Raw genomic sequence first — 21986 nt, 5'->3', positions numbered from 1 at the left:
AGGATCTTAGTGTAGGTGGATATTTTTAGGCTAGTGAGGTGGGATGCTAATGTCCATTTAGATTTGTAGAGCCGTGAGGCAGGATCTTGATGTAGGTGGATATTTTTAGGCCAAAGAGGCGGGATGCTAATGTCAGTATAGATTTGTAGAGCCATGAGGCAGGATGCTGTTGTCAGTATAGATTTGTAGAGCCATGAGGCAGGATCTGAACTTATTAACCCCTGGAGGTATTTGTTGTTTTTGCCTGAAACACATTTTGGGAGCTATTTCTGAATACACCCTAATATATTGACGAACTTGAGATTTTCCATTAGCCTAATGCCTAGTTGTGTTAGAAACATTTTCCATTGGTTATTTTGCTCGCACCCACTTTAGTGTATCATACATGACCTTGACGCTACAGAGCTCAGTAGTAGGCTACCACCACCTGCCACGTAAATGCAGTGCAAGGGGTTAATGAGTTAACAAGGATTTTGGAAATTGGTTACAAATTGTCAGGGAATGGCAAAATTTGTAATTTATGTGCAGTGTTGATGCACAAGTGATTAAATATACAAGGAATATTCAGATTTGGTGACATCATCAAGATGCACCCATTAGCTCATTAACCCCTGGAGGTTTTTGTCATTTTCACCTGAAATGCGAGTAGGAAACACATTTTGGGGGCTATTTCTGAATACATTCTAATATATTGACTTCCAAAAGATTTTCCATTAGCCTAATGCCTAGTTGTGTTAGAAACATCGTTTTCCATTGGTTATTTTGCTCGTGCATGAGCAGAAGGGTAAAAGTTGGAGCTCTTTTTTTTTTTTTTTTGCTTAATGGATCCATCATTTTCATATTGAGAAACCACCTTTTATTCCAAATGCCCACCTTATCCTACTTTTTTCAAATGTTTATCTGCCTTTGTGCAGTTCAGACTGGTCTGCCTTAGATCTGAGGCCAAAAAGTCCAAAATCTGGACACAAAATGGGATTCAGACCTAGTGTGAATTTTAGGTGAAATAAAACGGGTCCAAAAAATTAGGTTTTTCCCTCTGTAATTTGTAGTGCAACTAAAACATCCAGATTATTTGGTATCATTGTAGTGCTGCATGTCTACCTTTCTATAATACCAACCACTTTAGTGTATCATACATGACCTTGATGCTACAGAGCTCGGCAGTAGGCTACTACCTCATGCCACATAAACGCGGCGCCAGGGGTTAATGAGTTAATGTAGGCGGATATTTCTAGGCCTATGAGGCGGGACGCTAATATCAGTGTTGATTTGTAGGTCCTTGAAGCTGGGTGCTAATATGAGTGTGGATTTCTGGGGCCTTATGTCATTGTATTTTTTTAGGCCCATGAGATAGGATACTAATGTCAGTGTATATTTGTGGGCTTCTGAGGCAGGATAATAATGCCATTGTATATTTGTAGGCCCATGAGGCAGGATGCTAATATCATAGGATGTTTGTAGGCCCATGAGTCAGGATGCTACTATCATAGGATGTTTGTAGGCCCATGAGGCAGGATGCTAATATCATAGGTTGTTTGTAGGCCTATGAGGCAGGATGCTAATATCATAGGTTGTTTGTAGGCCCATGAGGCAGGATGCTAATATCATAGGATATTTTTAGGCCCATGAGGCAGGATGCTAATATCATAGGATGTTTGTAGGCCCATGAGGCAGGATGCTAATATCATAGGTTGTTTGTAGGCCGATGAGGCAGGATGCTAATATCATAGGTTGTTTGTAGGCCCATGAGGCTGGATGCTAATATCATAGGATGTATGTAGGCCCAAGAGGCAGGATGCTAATATCATAGGATGTTTGTAGACCCATGAGGCAGGATGCTAATATCATAGGTTGTTTGTAGGCTTATGAGGCAGAATGCTAATATCATAGGATGTTTGTAGGCCCATGAGGCAGGATGCTAATATCATAGGTTGTTTGTAGGCCCATAAGGCAGGATGCTAATATCATAGGATGTTTGTAGGCCCATGAGGCAGGATGCTAATGTCAGTGTAGGCCTATGAAACAGGGTGTTATTATTAATGCAGATTTGTAGGCATGAGGCAGGATGCATTTTACATTGCAGCTCTACTGTCTGCCTTCAGCCTTGAATAGTTCCATTACCAGAAGCAACTGATATTCATTGCCATCTTAATGTTTTAATCATCTTTCAAGACTTTTGCCATTGTAATTGCCAATGGAAACATGAATAACCATCCACTAATGAAGAGTAGTAGAGATCTTCCTCACACAAATCTGGTACATGTACTAATTAGTACATGCTAGATACCAAACCTAGTAATAATAAAACAGTACTTCAACTTGCTACAGATCAAAGCTTAAAACAGTACTTCAACTTGCTACAGATCAAAGCTTGTAATAATCGACAATATTATAACTTGCTAGGGACCAATAATAAAATGATTACTGTTTGCTTGAGACTATATGCAGATCAGTTCGGTCAAATGGGATATACTAAGGAAATGTGCTTGTAGTTGAAACAGGCATCAAATTGCTACTTGTCCTTCAGGAGACAAAATGATTCTTGCATAATTGGTACTTGTTGAAGAAAACTGTCTCCACCTTTTGCACCTGAAATTTGTAAGGATCTTCAGATGAAAGGATTTAGTTGAGTCCTAGAGAAAAAGAATCACTGTTACTGTACCAACCTTGAATGATTTTAATTTTTTTCATTATTAGTAGTTGGTGCGTTATGATGGGAAAAGCCATTGACCTTAAATGACTGAAGTACACTGCATTTAAAGACCGCACTCCGACATCAATGTTAGAAAAAATATCTATAGTACATTTAACTCCATTTGTGAACTTTTGCATAAGCAGCAACATGAAGCTAAAGTAATTATACATTTTACACGTCACACTTAAGTATTCAGTATTTTAATTTTGAGACTAAGTTTGAGTTAAATGTACACAAGTAATCTATTGTATAGATAGGTATATATATAGTTTTTCCTAATAGAAATGTTACTTTTTTGTTATTTATAGATTTTCCAATAAAAAATGTTACTTTTATTTTTATTTGTGTCTAATGTCTTTCTCACATGAAAGCAAGTACCATTTTTGATCAGATAGCTGAAAAGCTGTTGCAAGCCAATAAAACTCATTTATTCAACCATATGTCATTTGTCTGTCATCTGAAGGTAGTTTAGTCCGCTTTCTGATCCATATGTGATACATGCATACTAAGAAGAAAAGGATGCAAAAATCTTTAAACGACATTTTAAGATTCCTGATTCCAAAATAAGTCCAAATGCATGACTGAGCATTTTTCTAGGACAGGAATACAGGACAGGACTTCCTGTTTTTGAAAACTGGTGATCCTTCTGGCTGATACAAGGTCCCCTTTTCATTTGCAGTTATACTTGATGAACTCTATACAGTAAAATAAAACACTCATAAAGGTGTTATTTTATTTCAGTTTACATTGAATTCATCAACAATTTATATGCTTTGTTTTGTAATGCTGACGAGTCTTGTGCATGATATTCATCATCATGATCATCTTCGTCATCAGCAGCATCAACATCGAAGATGCAGTATCTGTTCACATTGCAACAATCTTTTTCATCCGTTCATTCCAGTATCTCTCTGACATAAGGCCCTCTATAGCATGACTGATGGTTTCACTGTCTACCTTGGGTAGAATTTTACACCAATAAATGATTTAAAACCTATGAAGAAATGCTAGATTATTGAATAATTTTTTTTAAATACACTAGAATGGATCTAAAGTTATTTTGGCTGTTTAAGAGTTTACAATATTATAAATGGAATGGATCTAAATTTAGATTTCTGGTTTAATAGTTTAAATTTATGGTTTAATAGTTTAAATTCAATAATATCAAATTAAAGTTAATAACATTTACTTTGCACTCGAAAGAATGTGTACAATTTCTGCCTGTTTGGAAGCTGTGTCGGTGGATCTATCAATAATAACTGACAAAAACTGACTGGACCAAATGATATGGTCCTGTTCTGACCTACAAATATCAGCAATAGCCCCGATAAATTTCTGACAATATTTGTTCATCATATAGGTACTGCCTATTTCCAAATCCTTCGCCGTGTCCAAGTCACATAATTTCACATTATGAGTAGCTATACTCAAGGTATTTTGATAAAGACATTTTCAATGTGTAATATTAACTTCACTGGAATTATCATGGTCTCACTAGTCCGTATTTATATTTCACATTGCGAGTAACTATGCTCATGGTATTTTGATAAAGACATTTTCAAGGTGTAATATTAACTTCACTGGATTTATCATGGTCTCACTATTACATGTTTGTTTGTTTCCTCCATTATTAAACCAAAGATATTACAACAGGAGCTGTCCAAATATTTAAACCTAAAAATAACCGGTTGTCAAAATTTTTGACCCTTGGAGAGCAACAATTTTCTCTTCAACAAAGGGAAAGTTGCAAAAATTTAAAAAATGGAAACATTTTTTGGTGATATTTTAAACTAAATAAATGTTAAAGCATTAATGAATTTTAAAAGTAAATAAAAAGATACATTTAAAACATGTATTGCGTGTTTTTGCTATGTATGATAATTAGCAGTAAAAATAGTCTCTGATTGTGCGTTATTATTCACATCGCTTTTTCTCCAAAATATAAGCACAGTCAGGGTGAATTAGAAATGCAAAATGTGCCCTACTGTATATTGATTCATTTCATGGCTATTGGTTCATAAAAACTGAGTAGCAAATAAAAAAAATGAGACCTTACTTAACAACCTTTTGTCACGACGGTAAAGGGTTAAGTCATATATATATAAATGTTGGATGGCACTGAAAAGTAGCAGCCCAAAAGTTTATACCTTGCAAGCTGGTGATCAGTCCTATTAAAATTATGTATCTACTGTTTGAAAGTTATGAATTTTCTATGTGCTGTGCCAATTTCGGTCAAAACATTGATATAAATGTGCAGTAAAACAGATTTTCATGCCTTCTCCTTGTTGTGGTTTAGCCACAGAAATTCCTGCTTCCAGGTATCTTGGAATTTTTGTTCTCTTTTGGTTTTATCTTACTCACATTATACTTAAAGTTTTTCAGCTTTTGTTTTTTGTTTGGAGCAGTGGTGAGACATTATCAAGAAATCAAATTTTTCATACACGCCAAACACCATAACAAACATTCAGTTACATAAATGCACTTTTATGATTAACAAAGTAAATACCCAAATGACAATTTACACTAAGTGTTCAAACGACATTGATAATTTGGTTTAAATGGCATAGGCAAGGACTTTGTTTTGTTTTAATTTTGTTTCACTTTAAAGTTTTGCCATGTTTCAAATGTTTTTAATTAAAAGAAAGATTTATACAATCCTATTACATGGGATAGATATATTTTTAATATCCACAATGAAAATTAAGGGCCTGATGTACCACCTAGCATTAGGAAAGTGGTGGTCCTTCTGAAAATCAGGTGGCCTCGGGTCAGCGGACCTGCGTTTGTGTTGAATCCTGGAATACAGTGACATGTCCAACATTTTCTTGTAAAGTCATTCATGACATAAATCATGTCATCTTTTATCAAGACAGACGTAAATCATTTCATTATTTATTGTCTGGGATGTTTAAAATATTTTTGGTCTATCCAGTCGGATTTAAATCATTTTTTTTCAAGACATAGTAAAGCCTATTAAAGATCTAAAGCCTATTAAAGATCTATTTTTTTTATGGCCACTGCCAAAATTTCAGGGGAAAAAATCCTAATAAATTTTATCAAAAACAAATTTTTGGAAATAATTGCTTGCTGTAAGACAAATCTATGACAGTCCAGATAAAGGTAGATCTTGATAAATGACAACTTGTTGTAATTCAAATATATACTCTTTTTATATTATGGTAGCTTATTGTAAATGGTGTCTTTAGTGAACAACTGGTTTCCTAAAACTATTTTCTGCTTTCTTCAACTATTGTTTCCAATCAACTGAACTAAAAAAAATGTCGAGCTTGAGAACTTAGTTTTTCATTGCAAACGACTGATTTTCAATTTTGATTGATGATCGGCTTATCACTGTCATTAACATCATGAATGAGCATGATCCATAGCTGTTAATGAGGTCATACTGCATCGGATTGGCCACCTGGAAGCCATACTTATTATCTGAAGTTTTTTGGTGGGTTTGGTAAATAGACTAAATTTCTTGAAGGTACATTTATGAGCAAGATTCATCCTTGTTAGTGAGGTGATTTTGCATCTGATTAGCTTGTTAACACTTTTTTAACTATTTCTGATCAGAGTTTTATCAGGTTTGGTAAATTATGGTAGGTTTATATCATCAAGATATCTAGTTTTAGTTTTTCCTGTCATAGACCAGAAGAGCTCATGGGATGGTCAGTGTTGTACCTCATCTCTGCCATCTGTTATCCATTGTCCATCCATTAGCAAAAGTTATTGCTACTACTTCTAAACTACGCAGAGGATTGCAGTGATATTTAACAGCCTATGCAATTGTTTATTGTCTGTCATCTGTACATCTGTTAGCACAAGTTTGTTGGCATTGTTCCCCCTAAACTACTCTGAGGATTGCAATGAAACTAGATGCACACATTCATTCATTCCAAGGTCTAGTTGGCCTTAAATGAAATGGTACTGCTTGGACATCCAGTATGGGCGCCATAGTGGCCAGCTTTAAAATCTTTTATTGCCGCTACTCCTGAATACCTGATCACTTATTGAGAATCGGTCTCCGCAGAAAGACTACTTATGATATATACTTGGAAAATGGGACTAGTCATATGTCTGCTATGGCTCACTCAGTGGATAGCTTTTACCAGAAGACTTAAGTGGTGTCAATCACAGTGGTCATGTAGAAAATAATGTATTATTATTACTACAGTAAAACCTGTTTTGAGAGACCAGAATCTCTGTGCACAGATTTATTGATTATGTAGTGTTATGACCTGTTATGATAGACCACCTGTCTTGGGAGACCATTATTGTTTGTCTTTAAGGCAGGTTCTGCTGTACTACTTTACAAGGATGGGTGTATCAGCATTGAAAATCTTGTTAATCACTATTTCATCTAAATGAATGTTCATATCAGCATAGGGATTTCACTGAAGGACTTTTAATATCTGGTTAATCGTAAATGAAATGGTGTCATTCTGACTTTTAATTTGAATATCACAATGGCCATTTTGAAAATCTTGGCATCTATGTTTGAAAATCTCATTGTTGCTCCTCCAAAATCATCTTTGCTTGCCAAGGTTCTGATATGCTAACCCTATCTACACTTTGGCAGATAAAGCAGATATTTCTATGCTTGGGGTCTGTGAATTCAGTTGTTCAAATTTGAACACTCTTCCTCAATGATCAAGATAAGTGGACCACTTCCCAGTCTATGTTTGTACTAAACCTTTCACTCAAATACACCTGTAATGGCTAATCTCTGAGGTACGTAGCATACCTTCGACCTTAAACTTACAAAGCATCCTTTTGAAGTTATTTGCCTCCACCATTTTTGGCCAATGTATAATGCACCAATGTTACATGTTATTGGTTAGTTGTCATTACATGCCAAGAGAGGCAAGTCATGAAATCCATTAAATGTCAGTAGCACAAGGCACTAAAATATTTGCTCAATCAGCCAGGGTGTAGATGGGGTTAACATATTGGAACCTTGGCTTGCGATTTGATGCTGCAGAATAGAAAATCATATAAACATCAGATTTCAACAAGAAAACTTCTTACAATCACTTGCTGATCTTACTTAAAATGGTGTGAAGTTGACATCAAGTGAGCAGATAATGTGAAATTTATATTATCACTGAAGTACCAAATATGGTTTGAACATTCCACATTTTAAAAGAAAAAAAACGGTCTTATCTTGAATTCCTGGAAATACTATTCATTCACTAGAGTTCCAGTCCTTGTAAGAGAGTCTTGTTATTATAAGTGAACTATACACATCTTAATGAGTTGATCTTGCACCTGATTGGGGTAGTTTCTTACCAATTTAGATTCAGTGTTTCTGATCTGATTTTAATAAAACTTTTTAAGTTAAATAGGCTAATGTCAAGATGTTGTTGAGTCATTTGAATTATGAGCAGGACATGTGTATTCATATGAGGACCTGTGCATTCATGAGGACCTGTGCATGTTAATGTGACCTTGCATTTGATTGGATAACCTTGTCTTCACTTGAGCAACTACATTTCTTCTCCGATTTGATAAATTATATTATCAAACTGTTCGATGACTTTGATTATTATGAAGCTGTTGGATGACTTTGATTATTAGGAAGCTGTTGGATGATTTTGATTATTATGAAGCTGTTGGATGACTGATTATTATGAAGCTGTTGGATGACTGATTATTATGAAGCTGTTGGATGACTTTGATTATTATGAAGCTGTTGGATGACTGAATATTATGAAGCTGTTGGATGACTAATTATTATGAAGCTGTTGGATAACTTTGATTATTATCAAACTTTACACAGTCAAACCTGTCTGCAGCAGCCACCCATGGAAAAGGCAAAAGTGGCCTTTGTACACATGCGATCTCTGAAGTTAGGTGCAGCTCCAACTTTGTTCATGACAAATTTATGTATTATGAACTAAATAACAGTAGTATTATTATTAGTAGAATTATTATTATTATTAGTAGAATTATTATTATTATTAGTAGAATTATTATTATTATTATTATTATTGGCATTAGTAGTATGCTACCAGGATACATTGATTTAGTTTAGCTATTTAGCAAAAATCAAGTAAACTTAGCTGTGTGCACTCACTTTTCTCTCTCTCATGCAAACACTTTTGTCTCATTACCTGTAGAATTGACTCCAAAATAAAATTGCTAATTGACAGCTTACCTGTGATTGTGAACCACACGACTGACTTTTTGTTGGGCATGAAAATATTTGTCCACAGATTGGTGAAATGATGGTCAACTTTAGTTGCACTCTTTGATGATTAGAGAATGCTTCCTTGGGCTATTGTTAGTAGTGCGTAAATCTTTAATCATAGTTTCCTGTGACCATTTTCTCCCTATTTTTTACATTTGGACATTTATGTTGTTACAAGTCTAGGGTCACAGCTAATAGCCTAACAAAAAGTTGGAATTTGCAGCAGAATAGATTATCAGGCAAAGGGTACATGTTAATGAGGTAGTCATGTGATACAACATAACCATTGTTAACGCATGCTCTGTTTGTGATCAGTCCAAGTTTCTCCAAGTTGCAGTAACAGCAACAGGTTTCTGTCATTGTTCTGGGAATAAATATGTTGAGAACAGTGTGTGACCTTTTATTCTTTTAGAAACAGTGACCATCATTTAATATTTTCTAGTTTTTGTACAACAACAGTGGCAAACGGTTTATTATTAATATCAGATGGCAAAATCAACTTTTCGATGGGCCTAAACCGTTAATCACTGACCCTGCACCACAACATAAATGTCCAGATATCAAAAATGGGGTGTGAAAGGTCAGAGGACTTGGATTACTAAACCATAAAGGATATCACTAGTGCAGTCTGTACCTTCTGTAATGTTAAAAAACCTTTTGTTTTTGAAGCTGACATTGTGAAATCTTTGAGTTTCACTGGATTATGAAGCACAGTCGAATATGAAATGCTGAAACATCGATTCGCTTAATATACCTTTACGTATACCACCCTTTCTTTTCATCAAAGAAGTTTTTTATATGCATTCTTGGAGCATCACTGCTGATATGCTCCAATGATCACTGAATGCAGGGTGAAACCACTGCTTGGTTAAGAATTAAACACATGGCCACTGTCTGTAGAAGACATGTGACTGTTGATCATGACATTTATTTAGAAAACTGGCTGGAGGGGAGAATTAAAATGGCTGTTGGGATCAGGTGACTGTTGGGATAGGGTTAACTGTATTTATATGATGATTTTGAGATACTTTTTTATCTAATAGGCATAACTTGCTACCAATTTGGAGACTAGATTTCATTTGGATTTAGTTCCAGCTAGGCAGGGCTTATCAGATTCTATAGTCCAACATCACAGATGATTGATTTCTGAAGTTCAACTGTTTGAAAAGTAATATATTCCTGGGTACTAGTCCTAGACGAGTGCTTTTTTTCCATTTTTAAATTGTGCTTCAATAACTTTATCTTTGTTGGGCCATTCACGCCATCTGGTCATACCTAATTATTCAAGAAAACCTGAGCATCATTCATTCATTCATATGACAAAGAATAGCCCATACATTGCAATCAGCTGCTGGCTTAGTCCATGTCAAGTTGGCTATCCCAGACATTGCAATGAACTGTTGACTTAGACCATGTCAGGGTGGTTATCCTACACATAGATTTCAACTGCTGAAATCTTCTTGTCACCAATATCACTGATCATCATGACATGTGGTTTTGACTAAAAGACATACAGTGAAGTCTACTTTGTCCTAGATGAAAATGGTGCCAATCTAAAATCCAGTATGTCTACCACAGCAACTAATCTGAAAATCTCACAGTTGCTGAAGAATATTAGAGACGGTTTCAACAGTTAAAGGAAGAAATCAATTGATTTCTTGGAAATTCTTTTTGCCCAGTAGAGTGATAATCCCTTCAAGGGACTCTTGTTCAAATGTACCATAATAATAGGTGAATTCTAAAGGGGCAAGTATAAGGACGATGGTACATTGGAAAAATATTTACTCATTCCTCACAATTCTAGAAAAAAAGGGATTCATTTAATTTAATCCACAGCACAATTTTTAAACAGATGTTAAAAATGTATCTTTGGTGATGTTAGATGAATATTAATATTTTGAATTATAAATGATTCCTTACTTCCCCTCACATATAATGAACCATTCCAATGTTGATGTACTCCCTTATCAGTGTAGATATCATTGTGATGCAGTGACATGACCAGATATTCATTAAAATACATGGCAAATTAAAAAGTTGCATAAGCCATTTGACTGTCCTCTTCACTTTATGACAATGAATGTTGGCATGTGGATGAATGATCTGCTTACGAACATGGAAAGGTAATCATGTAATCAGTATAATTAATTGAAAGTCATCAGTCTTGCTGGATGTCTGGAAATCTTGTATGACCTGTCATGTGCATCTACTTTGTGAGTATGTGGATGGGGAGAAAAAGGTCAGTGAGAAGAAAAGGCCAATGGTCTGAATATTTCATTCACATAAATGATATGAATGCTGGTCGGTATACATTCTCTGGTCCACACAAAAACGAAATGGCAGTGTATATATTTGAGATGCATCAGTTTTATGGAGGTTAGAAATCGCTTGTAGCACTTATCTGGTGATTATAGATAGAAAAATATATGGATTCAGAAATAATACAGCACTATAGAGATTTCATTAAACTTAGAAGTGACTTTGGAATATGGAAACAGCACATTGCAGAGTAAACGTTGTTTTTGTAAGATAGTTTAATTGTAATTTTTAATTTTCATTTTACTTTGGAGAATGAAATGTATGTATTCAGTTTCATTTTGATTATTCCATTTTGTTGTAACTCATTTCTCAGGTGTAAGAACATACATGTATCTTTGCTGTTTTATTGCTGTATGACTGTTATTTTCATGTACTCTATTTCTCTTTCTGCAATAATTTATGTAGCCTGATTTACCGTAAATATCAAACCATATACATACTTCAGGAAAAATCAACATATCATAAAATCTGGAAGAATCTGATAAAAAAAATGGTAAGTACATTGTGATGGAAATGAAGTCAGACCCTTACAAATTTTTACCACAACTAAGTCAATGGCCAGCAAATTTTCACCATCAATTTGTATAAAGGGTGGTGGATGGGGGCAATTCTACATGTAATTGTGTTTATTTGATTAAATATGATAATTTACATGGAAGCATAAATCTTTTCTTTTCAATCACATGTAAATTGGGGTTCCCTAATTAATATTATTTATATCCTATCATTTAATGATAATGTCTACAAAGTAATCAGTCCACTTTACAAAATGAGTTGTCAGAGTATTTTGTTTAATTCTTGGTTCTTTATTTGTTTTAGAAATAAAATGTCTCCACTGTTTACTTTGATTTGTTTTAGTTTTGTTTCTTTCTTGCTTGATTACAACTTAGAAAAAACTGTCATTGTAAATATTCATTGTGAAATTGTTAACATTATGACATCACAACTCTCAATAAAAGCTGTAAGAAATTTCTGGCTGCAACATGGATATGGTTTCAATATTCACAAAGATGGCACAATTTTATCTTTGATTCCAGGAAGTTCTTTTTTAAAGTGTAGCATCAGTCTGTTTAAGGGACTTTTGTTTGAAATTTGCTTATGTTGACCTGGAAGTGGATGAAGTATTTGACAAAATGTTATAACACAATCAATATCCCTGTTTTAATTGATCACAGTTGAATTTTATGCATTTCATAGCCATGTGAAGATGTCAACAAATCAAAGTGCAGTGAAAATTTTTGTGATTGTCCAGCAGTTGTATAATGTAAGACAGACTCAAGTGAATGCATCTTTTAGATTTTTTACTGGTTCACTTCAAAACTTGGCGCTTATTTTCAGAATTTTGTGAATACAACTAATCTCTAAGTTTTCATTATATTTTGCCAAAGAACTTTGGTATATATTATGGTCATCATTGGTACATATTACACATCATTGGTATATATTGTGGTCATTATTGGTATATAATATGGTCATCATTGGTACATATTACACTCATCATTGGTGCATATTACACTCATCATTGGAATCTATTGTGGTCATCATTGGTATATATTATGGTCATCATTGGTACATATTACTCATCATTGGTATATAGTATGGTCATCATTGATACATATTACACTCATCATTGGTGCATATTACACTCATCATTGGAATCTATTGTGGTCATCATTGGTACATATTACACTCATCATTGGTGCATATTACACTCATCATTGGAATCTATTGTGGTCATCATTGGTATATATTATGGTCATCATTGGTACATATTACTCATCATTGGTATATAATATGGTCATCATTGGTACATAATACACTCATCATTAGTATATATTGTGGTCATCATTGGTACATATTGCACTCATCATTGGTATATATTGTGGTCATCATTGGTATATATTATGGTCATCATTGGTACATAGTATGGTCATCATTGGTATATATTGTGGTCATCATTGATACATATTACACTCATCATTGGTGCATATTACACTCATCATTGGAATCTATTGTGGTCATCATTGGCATATAGTATGGTCATCATTGGTACATATTACACTCATCATTGGTATATATTGTGGTCATCATTGGTATATAGTATGGTCATCATTGGTACATATTACACTCATCATTGGTATATATTGTGGTCATCATTGGTACATATTGCACTCATCATTGGTATATAGTATGGTCATCATTAGTACACATTACGGTCATCATTGGTATATATTGTGGTCATCATTGGTACATATTACACTCACCATTGATACATATTATGGTCATCATTGGTATATAGTATGGTCATAATCTTTGGTACATATTACACTCATCATTGGTATATAGTATGGTCATCAGTAGTACCTATTACAGTCATCATTGGTATATAGTATAGTCATCATTAGTACATATTACAGTCATCATTGGTATATATTGTGGTTATCATTGGTATATATTATGGTCATCATTGGTACATATTACTCATCATTGGTATATATTGTGGTCATCATTGGTATATAATATGGTCATCATTGGTACATATTACACTCATCATTGGTATATATTGTGGTCATCATTGGTATATATTATGGTCATCATTGGTGCATATTACACTCATCATTGATATATATTGTGGTTATCATTGGTATATATTATGGTCATCATTGGTACATATTACTCATCACTGGTGTATATTGTGGTCATCATTGGTATATAGTATGGTCATCATTGGTACATATCACACTCATCATTAGTATATATTGTGGTCATCATTGGTATATATTACACTCATCATTGGTGCATATTACACTCATCATTGGAATCTATTGTGGTCATCATTGGTATATAGTATGGTCATCATTGGTATATAGTATGGTCATCATTGGTACATATTACACTCATCATTGGTATTTATTGTGGTCATCACTGGTATTTAGTATGGTCATCATTGGTACATATTACACTCATCATTGGTATATATTGTGGTCATCATTGGTACATATTACACTCATCATTGGTATATAGTATGGTCATCATTAGTACACATTACGGTCATTGGTATATATTGTGGTCATCATTGGTACATATTACACTCACCATTGATACATATTATGGTCATCATTGGTATATAGTATGGTCATAATCTTTGGTACATATTACACTCATCATTGGTACATATTACACTCATCATTAGTATATATTGTGGTCATCATTGGTATATATTACACTCATCATTGGTGCATATTACACTCATCATTGGAATCTATTGTGGTCATCATTGGTATATAGTATGGTCATCATTGGTATATAGTATGGTCATCATTGGTACATATTACACTCATCATTGGTATTTATTGTGGTCATCACTGGTATTTAGTATGGTCATCATTGGTGCATATTACACTCATCATTGGTATATATTGTGGTCATCATTGGTACATATTACACTCATCATTGGTATATAGTATGGTCATCATTAGTACACATTACGGTCATTGGTATATATTGTGGTCATCATTGGTACATATTACACTCACCATTGATACATATTATGGTCATCATTGGTATATAGTATGGTCATAATCTTTGGTACATATTACACTCATCATTGCTACATATTACACTCATCATTAGTATATATTTTGGTCATCATTGGTATATATTACACTCATCATTGGTGCGTATTACACTCATCATTGGAATCAATTGTGGTCATCATTGGTATATAGTATGGTCATCATTGGTATATAGTATGGTCATCATTGGTACATATTACACTCATCATTGGTATTTATTGTGGTCATCACTGGTATTTAGTATGGTCATCATTGGTACATATTACACTCAACATTGGTATATATTGTGGTCATCATTAGTGCATATTACAGTCATCATTGGTATATAGTATAGTCAACATTAGTACATATTACGGTCATCATTAGTATATAGTGTGGTCATCATTAGTACATATTACACTCATCATTCGTACATATTACACTCATCATTGGTATATAGTATAGTCATCATTAGTACATATTACAGTCATCATTGGTATATATTGTGGTCATCATTAGTACATATTACACTCACCATTGGTACATATAATCATCATTGGTATATATTGTGGTCATCATTAGTATATAATATGGTCATCATTAGTATATAATATGGTCATCATTGGTACATATTACACTCATTGGTATATATTGTGGCTATCATTAGTACATATTACACTCACCATTAGTACATATTAGAGTCATGATTGGTATATATTATGGTCATCATTGGTTTATAGTATGGTCATCATTGGTACATATTACACTCATCATTGTATATATTGTGGTCATCATTGGTACATATTATACCCATCATTAGTATATATTGTGGTCATCATTGGTACATATTACACTCATCATTAGGACATGTTATATTGTCATCATTGGTACATATTATGGTCATCATTAGTATATGTTATAGTCCTTGTTGATATATATATATATATATATATATATATATATATATATATATATATATATATATATATATATATATATATATATTTGGTCATCAATAGTACACACTATAATCATAATTAGTATTTATTATTGTCATAATTAGTATATATTATAATAATCAATAGTATATATTATGGACATTATTGGTGTTTATTATGGTCATGTTGGTATTATGTTTGGTATATACTGTATAATGATCATTGTCAGAAGATGTATGTGTCTACTATTCAATGTACTTGTGTCATTTTCAAAAGCATTGTGTTGTATCTTTTACCATGGAGGTGTGGTTTATTTATGCCATTTGCTTACTATTTCTGTTTTGTTGAATCTGTGTTTTTCTTCTAGAAGAAAAGGACCATACAGAAAATAAATTCAAGTAAGATATGAAAATTGCATGAAAATTGAGAGTTGTAGAGTTTTGAAATTTTATATTTTATATAACCCAAAGTGTTCATTTGACCCACTTGATTGCCGTCAAACTGCAGATATACTTTCCACCTCCTGTAAAGAAGTGAAATAATTTGTTTCTTAATTAAATGTTAATATTATTATCATGCAATGGGATATTTATTATTATCATGGAATTGTATACTTATTATCATGGGATTGGTTACTTATTATAATGGAATTGGATACTTGTTATTATCATGGAATTTGGATACTTATTATCATGGAATTAGATACTTATTATAATAGAATTGTATATTTATTATCATGGGATTGGATGCTTATTATAATAGAATTGGATACTTATTATTATCATGGAATTTGGATACTTATTATCATGGAATTAGATACTTATAATAGAATTGGATACTTATTATTATGGGATTGGATACTTATTATAATAGAATTGGATACTTATTATTATCATGAAATTTTGATAATTAGTATCATGGATTTGGATACTTATTATTTATAATGGAATTGGATACTTGTATTATTTTCATGGAATTGGATACTTATTATCATGGATTTTGATATTTATCATTATCATGGAATTGGATACCTATTATGAGGGAATCAGATACATATATTTATGTAAGCTTGTCATTACAGCTCAGTGGTTTCATGTTGGTGGATGACTTGTATTTACAATATTTTTTCTCTTGTAAGCATCATAAATATTTTAGTTTAAAAAAATACTTCAGTCATAGTTATTACAATTATAGATACTCATCATAGATAATACAAACATCAATACTACAATCATAGATTCTAGTAATTGACATTATAATGGTATATACTAGGCATTTATATTACAGTCCCATATATTAGTTATACATACAGCCATCATTACTACAGTCATAGATACTACAGAATACTAGTGATACACATTAACATACATGATATGGTCATAGATACAGCCATCATATCTAGCAGTCATAGATACTACTACATATATATTAGTCATTGATAATGTTATCATAGATACTACAGGCATAGATACTACAGTCATGTATACTAGTCTTTGATACTAAATCCATCAATGCTGCAGACATGCTATAATCATAGTTTCTACACATGTGCCAATCATGGATGCTACAGGGATAGAAACCAGTCTTTGGTACTAAATCCATCCATGCTGCATATATACAATAATCATAGGTTCTACACATGTGCCAGTCATGGATGCCTCAGGCATAGTTACTGACAACTACATAGATGCTTACAAACGGATGATACTACAATTTCAGATACTGTCATAGATACTACATTTACAGATACATGTACTACTGTCATATTTACTACTGTCATAGATACTAGTTACAGATACTAGTCATATATACTACTGTCATAGATACTACAGTTACAGATACTACTGTCATGTATACTAGTTACAGATATTACTGTCATAGGTACTACAGTTACATATACTTCTGTCATAGATACTACTGTCATATATTCTACTGTCATAGATACTACAGTTACATGTACTTCTGTCATATATACTACTGTCATAGATACTACAGTTACAGATACTACTGTCATGTATACTAGTTACAGATATTACTGTCATAGATACTACAGTTACATATACTTCTGTCATAGATACTACTGTCATATATACTACTGTCATAGATACTACAGTTACATGTACTTCTGTCATATATACTACTGTCATAGATACTACAGTTACATGTACTTCTGTCATAGATACTACTGTCATATATACTACTGTCATATTTACTACTGTCATAGATACTAGTTACATATACTACTGTCATGGATACTAGTCATAAATACTACATTTATAGATACTACAGTCATAGCTACTACTGTCATAAATACTACTGTCTGCAGTTACAGATACTAGTCATAAATACTGCAGTTAGAGATACTACTGTCATAGATACTACATTTGTGAACTATCTATCCTTTCGTTTTGGGTTGAAATAATAAGACTAACTCATCGATTTTGGGATTTATAAATGGTACGAGGTAAACCTAAAACAATACAAAATGCATACTTAGAATATACAAGACAAATACAATACAGAATATAACCGACACATATACAATACACAGTATACAACCCACCCACCGGCATTTATAATTTTATCACAAAAAAAACTAATTATTCCTTACCAGACTCGAAGGGTATATAATTTTCCAAATTATAATTTTCCCAATTATATTCAGTCCCTTGTCTTGCACTTGTGTGAAAGACCATTGCTTTTCACAACTCGCACTGCTCGAGGTGTTGTCCCTCTCTAGCCTAGAGGAGGAATGCCTGAAGCTTTTTTGTTAGTTTGGTGGAGAAGTGATTTTAATACTCCTGATGCACGGGAATCATGCACCGTGATCGATCACTCACTTGCTCGCTCACTCATAACAACGACACACATTGGTACATGACGCAAGTCCTGGGTCACCCATTAATAGATACTACATTAATAGATACTACTGTCATAGATACTACATTCATAAATACTACTGTTGTATATACTACAGTTACAGATACTACTGTCATAGATGCTACAGTTACAGATACTAGTCATAGATACTACTATCATAGATACTAGTCATAGATACTACTGTCATAGATACTACATTCATAAATACTAGTCGTAGATACTACTGTCATAGACACTACAGTTACAGATACTGTCATAGATACAGTAGTTACAGATACTACTGTTAAGATGGAAATACTGTGAATATATTTATTTTTGTTTGTATCAGTTTTCATGGTTGGCAAAAATGTTATATTTCATTGTTACCAACATTTGTGGATCATCAGAGGAGTCCTTTTGATTTTTTTAATATTTTTTTTAAAGTTATTTTAGCCATGACGAAAATTAAAAATGATTGTCCGGAATCAATAGCGAATTTACAGTAGATCAGAAGTCTTCATTTGAATACCAAATACTGCCATCAAGCCAGTTTTAAGCAGTTATTTCAGGGATTATTGTCAGATTACTCACCCCCCCCCAAAAAAAAAGTAAACGTACATGTTGCTGCTTGTATAGTGAAGGTTTATTTCCACAATAATGTGGTTATGGGGAACCTAAAAGAATAGTACCTGTTTTGGGCAGGTAACTGGGAACCTCAAAAAGTACTGCTTTAATTCAGGTTATTGGGATTTAGATGTGGCTTGTATAGCAGATGAACTGTAATGCTCTTTTTTGTGTTGTTACAGAGTCAATGGGTCCAGAATGGCTTATGGATATTACCCAAACTTTATTGGGGTAACCAACAAGTGCACAGAGACTCGTGGATTTGATGAACTTGCAGAAGTTTGCCGTACTATGATGAGGGGAATAGATGTAAAAAAAGACTTGTGGGTGGCTTATGTAAGTATTGAAACAAGCCACTGGCACTATTGCCATATAATCAGGTTAACATTGTCCTCATTTCTGATTGTAGGATTGCAGTATAATCAGGTTAGCAGTGACATCATTTCAGAGTGTAGGATTGCAGTGCAATCAGGTTACAATGTCCTCATTTCAGATTGTAGGATTGCAGTCTAATCAGGTTACAGTGTCTTAATTTCAGATTGTAGGATTGCATTCTAATCAGGTTACAATGTCCTCTTTTCAGATTGTAGGATTGCATTCTAATCAGGTTACAATGTCCTCATTTCAGATTGTAGGATTGCAGTCTAATCAGGTTACAATGTCTTAATTTCAGATTGTAGGATTGCATTTGAATCAGGTTACAATGTCCTCACTTCAGATTGTAGGATTGTAGTCTACTCATGATAACATGGTCCTCATTTCTGATTGTAGAATTGCAGTCTAGCTGTGTTGTATCAAGACACATACTCTGATAATTGGCTTTTGATGTGATAAACATAGTATCACAATAGTTTTGCAGACATGAACATAAAATGATAACAAACGAGTCCCCATTTGCAACTGACATCACTTAATGTATTGATATATTAGTTTTTGAGTGTTGTATTAATGTATTGGTTATCATTACAGTTGTGTAAGGGAAGACTATATTTTGGGATCGAAATGTCAAAGGCCATTGTAACTGACTGAAAGGAGATACATTGTATTTGCATAATAACTGTACTTCTTGACATTGGATCTTGACCAAAGTTTATGGATGCTTGCACTAAAAGGTATGGAAGAGTTCTATTGATTTTGGAATAAAATGTCAAAGGTCAAGTCTTTTATGACTCCAGGACAAATGGGTTTGCAAATTAACTTTTTTTTCTGTGTAAGTTCCTTGACCAAGCTTTGTATATGTAGTGTTGCACCTTGTGCAGATTCAGGGGACATTATCCAACCAAAACATGCTTATTCACCCTAAAATTGAACAAATCCCAACATTTTGGTCATTGTAGCAAACAGTGCAACCTAAAATATCCCCTTGACATCTTAACCTAGTTGCAACACTGGATGGCTTGCACTTGGGATGATCAGGAAGCCTATCATTCCTGGTGTCTAAAGGTCAGAGGTCATTTTTATTGCAAGTCTAAGAAGAAAATAATGTTTACTTGTCATTAAGTTAGTTAAGTAAATAACAACACACAGATGGTTGAATTTAGACTGCTTCCAATACCAACATATAGACAGGGTTCAGTTTTGTTAGCTTCCAATACATTACCTGCCATGACACATCTTGTCGCACACAAAAGAACATGATTTTGAACACCCAAACCTCTGACACAGTTGTGTCTAAGAAAAACATGATTTTCAGGAAACTTAAGCACCAAAGTTTTTTCATCAACCAAAAAAATTCAGTTTTTTTGACCATCGTGATGTATGAATGTAATCTGTAGTATGTGTATAACAGTAAACAGTCCTGCTCAAAGCACTGCTAGACCAATCCTTGGTGCATGCAGCTGATACAAGGCAGTTGCAAGTTAAGGTGGTCAGATAACCATCCACCTTTCATTTAATTGACTGACAGTAGCTAGACAGATATGTCATGCTGCAGACAAGTTTACTTAGCTAATTTTGTAGGCAGTATAAACAAAGTAGAACCCAGTTATCTGAAGTACATCAGACATGGGTGCTGAAAAACATGTTATAACAACACATCACTGCATTGAATGGTAATTTTGATGCCCACTTTGAAGTCTGGATCTTTACTAATAGGATTTTTTCAATTGTCATGATAGTGTTCAGGTGTGCTTCAGTTTTGAAGAGTGTGATTCTGCAACAGCATCTTCAGGCTCAGCAAAAATATATTTCAAAACTCCAGGATGACAGAATTTTACTTTGTCAAGCAAAACAGCAAGCGGGAAGCATTTAATTCCTTGCACATACACAAACATCATCTCAACAAGTAACATCAAACATCTATCAAAATAGGAGCACCACCTGTATGCAGCATATTCATTTCACTAAATTGAATATGTTCTTTATTATTATTATGCATTATCTTAACTTTGTTAAAATACTATTTATCAAACCATGCTTTTCAGGACAATTTTAGCTATTAAACAGATTGAGTGAAAGACAGTAATAATCACACACTCATGCTTACAAAGTCGATTGGTGTTGATAAAGTGTTAACACCCAAAGTGGAGAGATGCATTTATTACTGCTGTATTACCTGTAAGACCCCCATTAAACATGAAAATATTATGTTCTTCCCCTTCCCCCAGTGAAAAGGCCAATCTTAAATGTGATACATGTTCATTTGTCTATTGAGACGAGCATATCTCTTGGTCTGCTATTGTCTATTGAGATGAGCATATCTCTTGGTCAAACTGCTGCATATACAGTTCTGACAATGCTTACATTATGGTCGTTATGAAAACTCCATTTTGACCAGGATTCACTCAGAGAATCCAGCTGGAAAG

At 33.6% G+C, this 21986-nt stretch overlaps 1 protein-coding gene across 6 annotated transcripts in view; it reads left to right on the top strand.

Moving 5' to 3' along the window:
- The window catches only part of LOC149783539 (uncharacterized), a 106470-nt gene that overhangs the window by 28640 nt on the left and 55844 nt on the right, over window positions 1-21986 (top strand). For all 6 annotated transcript variants that reach the window (XR_016413620.1, XR_016413622.1, XR_016413621.1 and 3 more), the window contains exon 3: window positions 19365-19518. Coding sequence is in view for 3 of the 6 variants with exons in the window: in XM_089931800.1 (XP_089787926.1) it covers window positions 19365-19518 (154 nt within the window). In the remaining 3 variants the exon portion in view is untranslated. The remainder of the gene's footprint in view (window positions 1-19364; window positions 19519-21986) is intronic.

Source organism: Sinohyriopsis cumingii, chromosome 14 (assembly GCF_028554795.1).
Source record: "Sinohyriopsis cumingii isolate HCF-2022 chromosome 14, ASM2855479v2, whole genome shotgun sequence".
NCBI lineage: Eukaryota > Metazoa > Mollusca > Bivalvia > Unionida > Unionidae > Sinohyriopsis > Sinohyriopsis cumingii.
The sequence above is the reverse complement of the archived record's forward strand: the minus strand, read 5'-3'. Positions and strand labels throughout refer to the sequence as shown.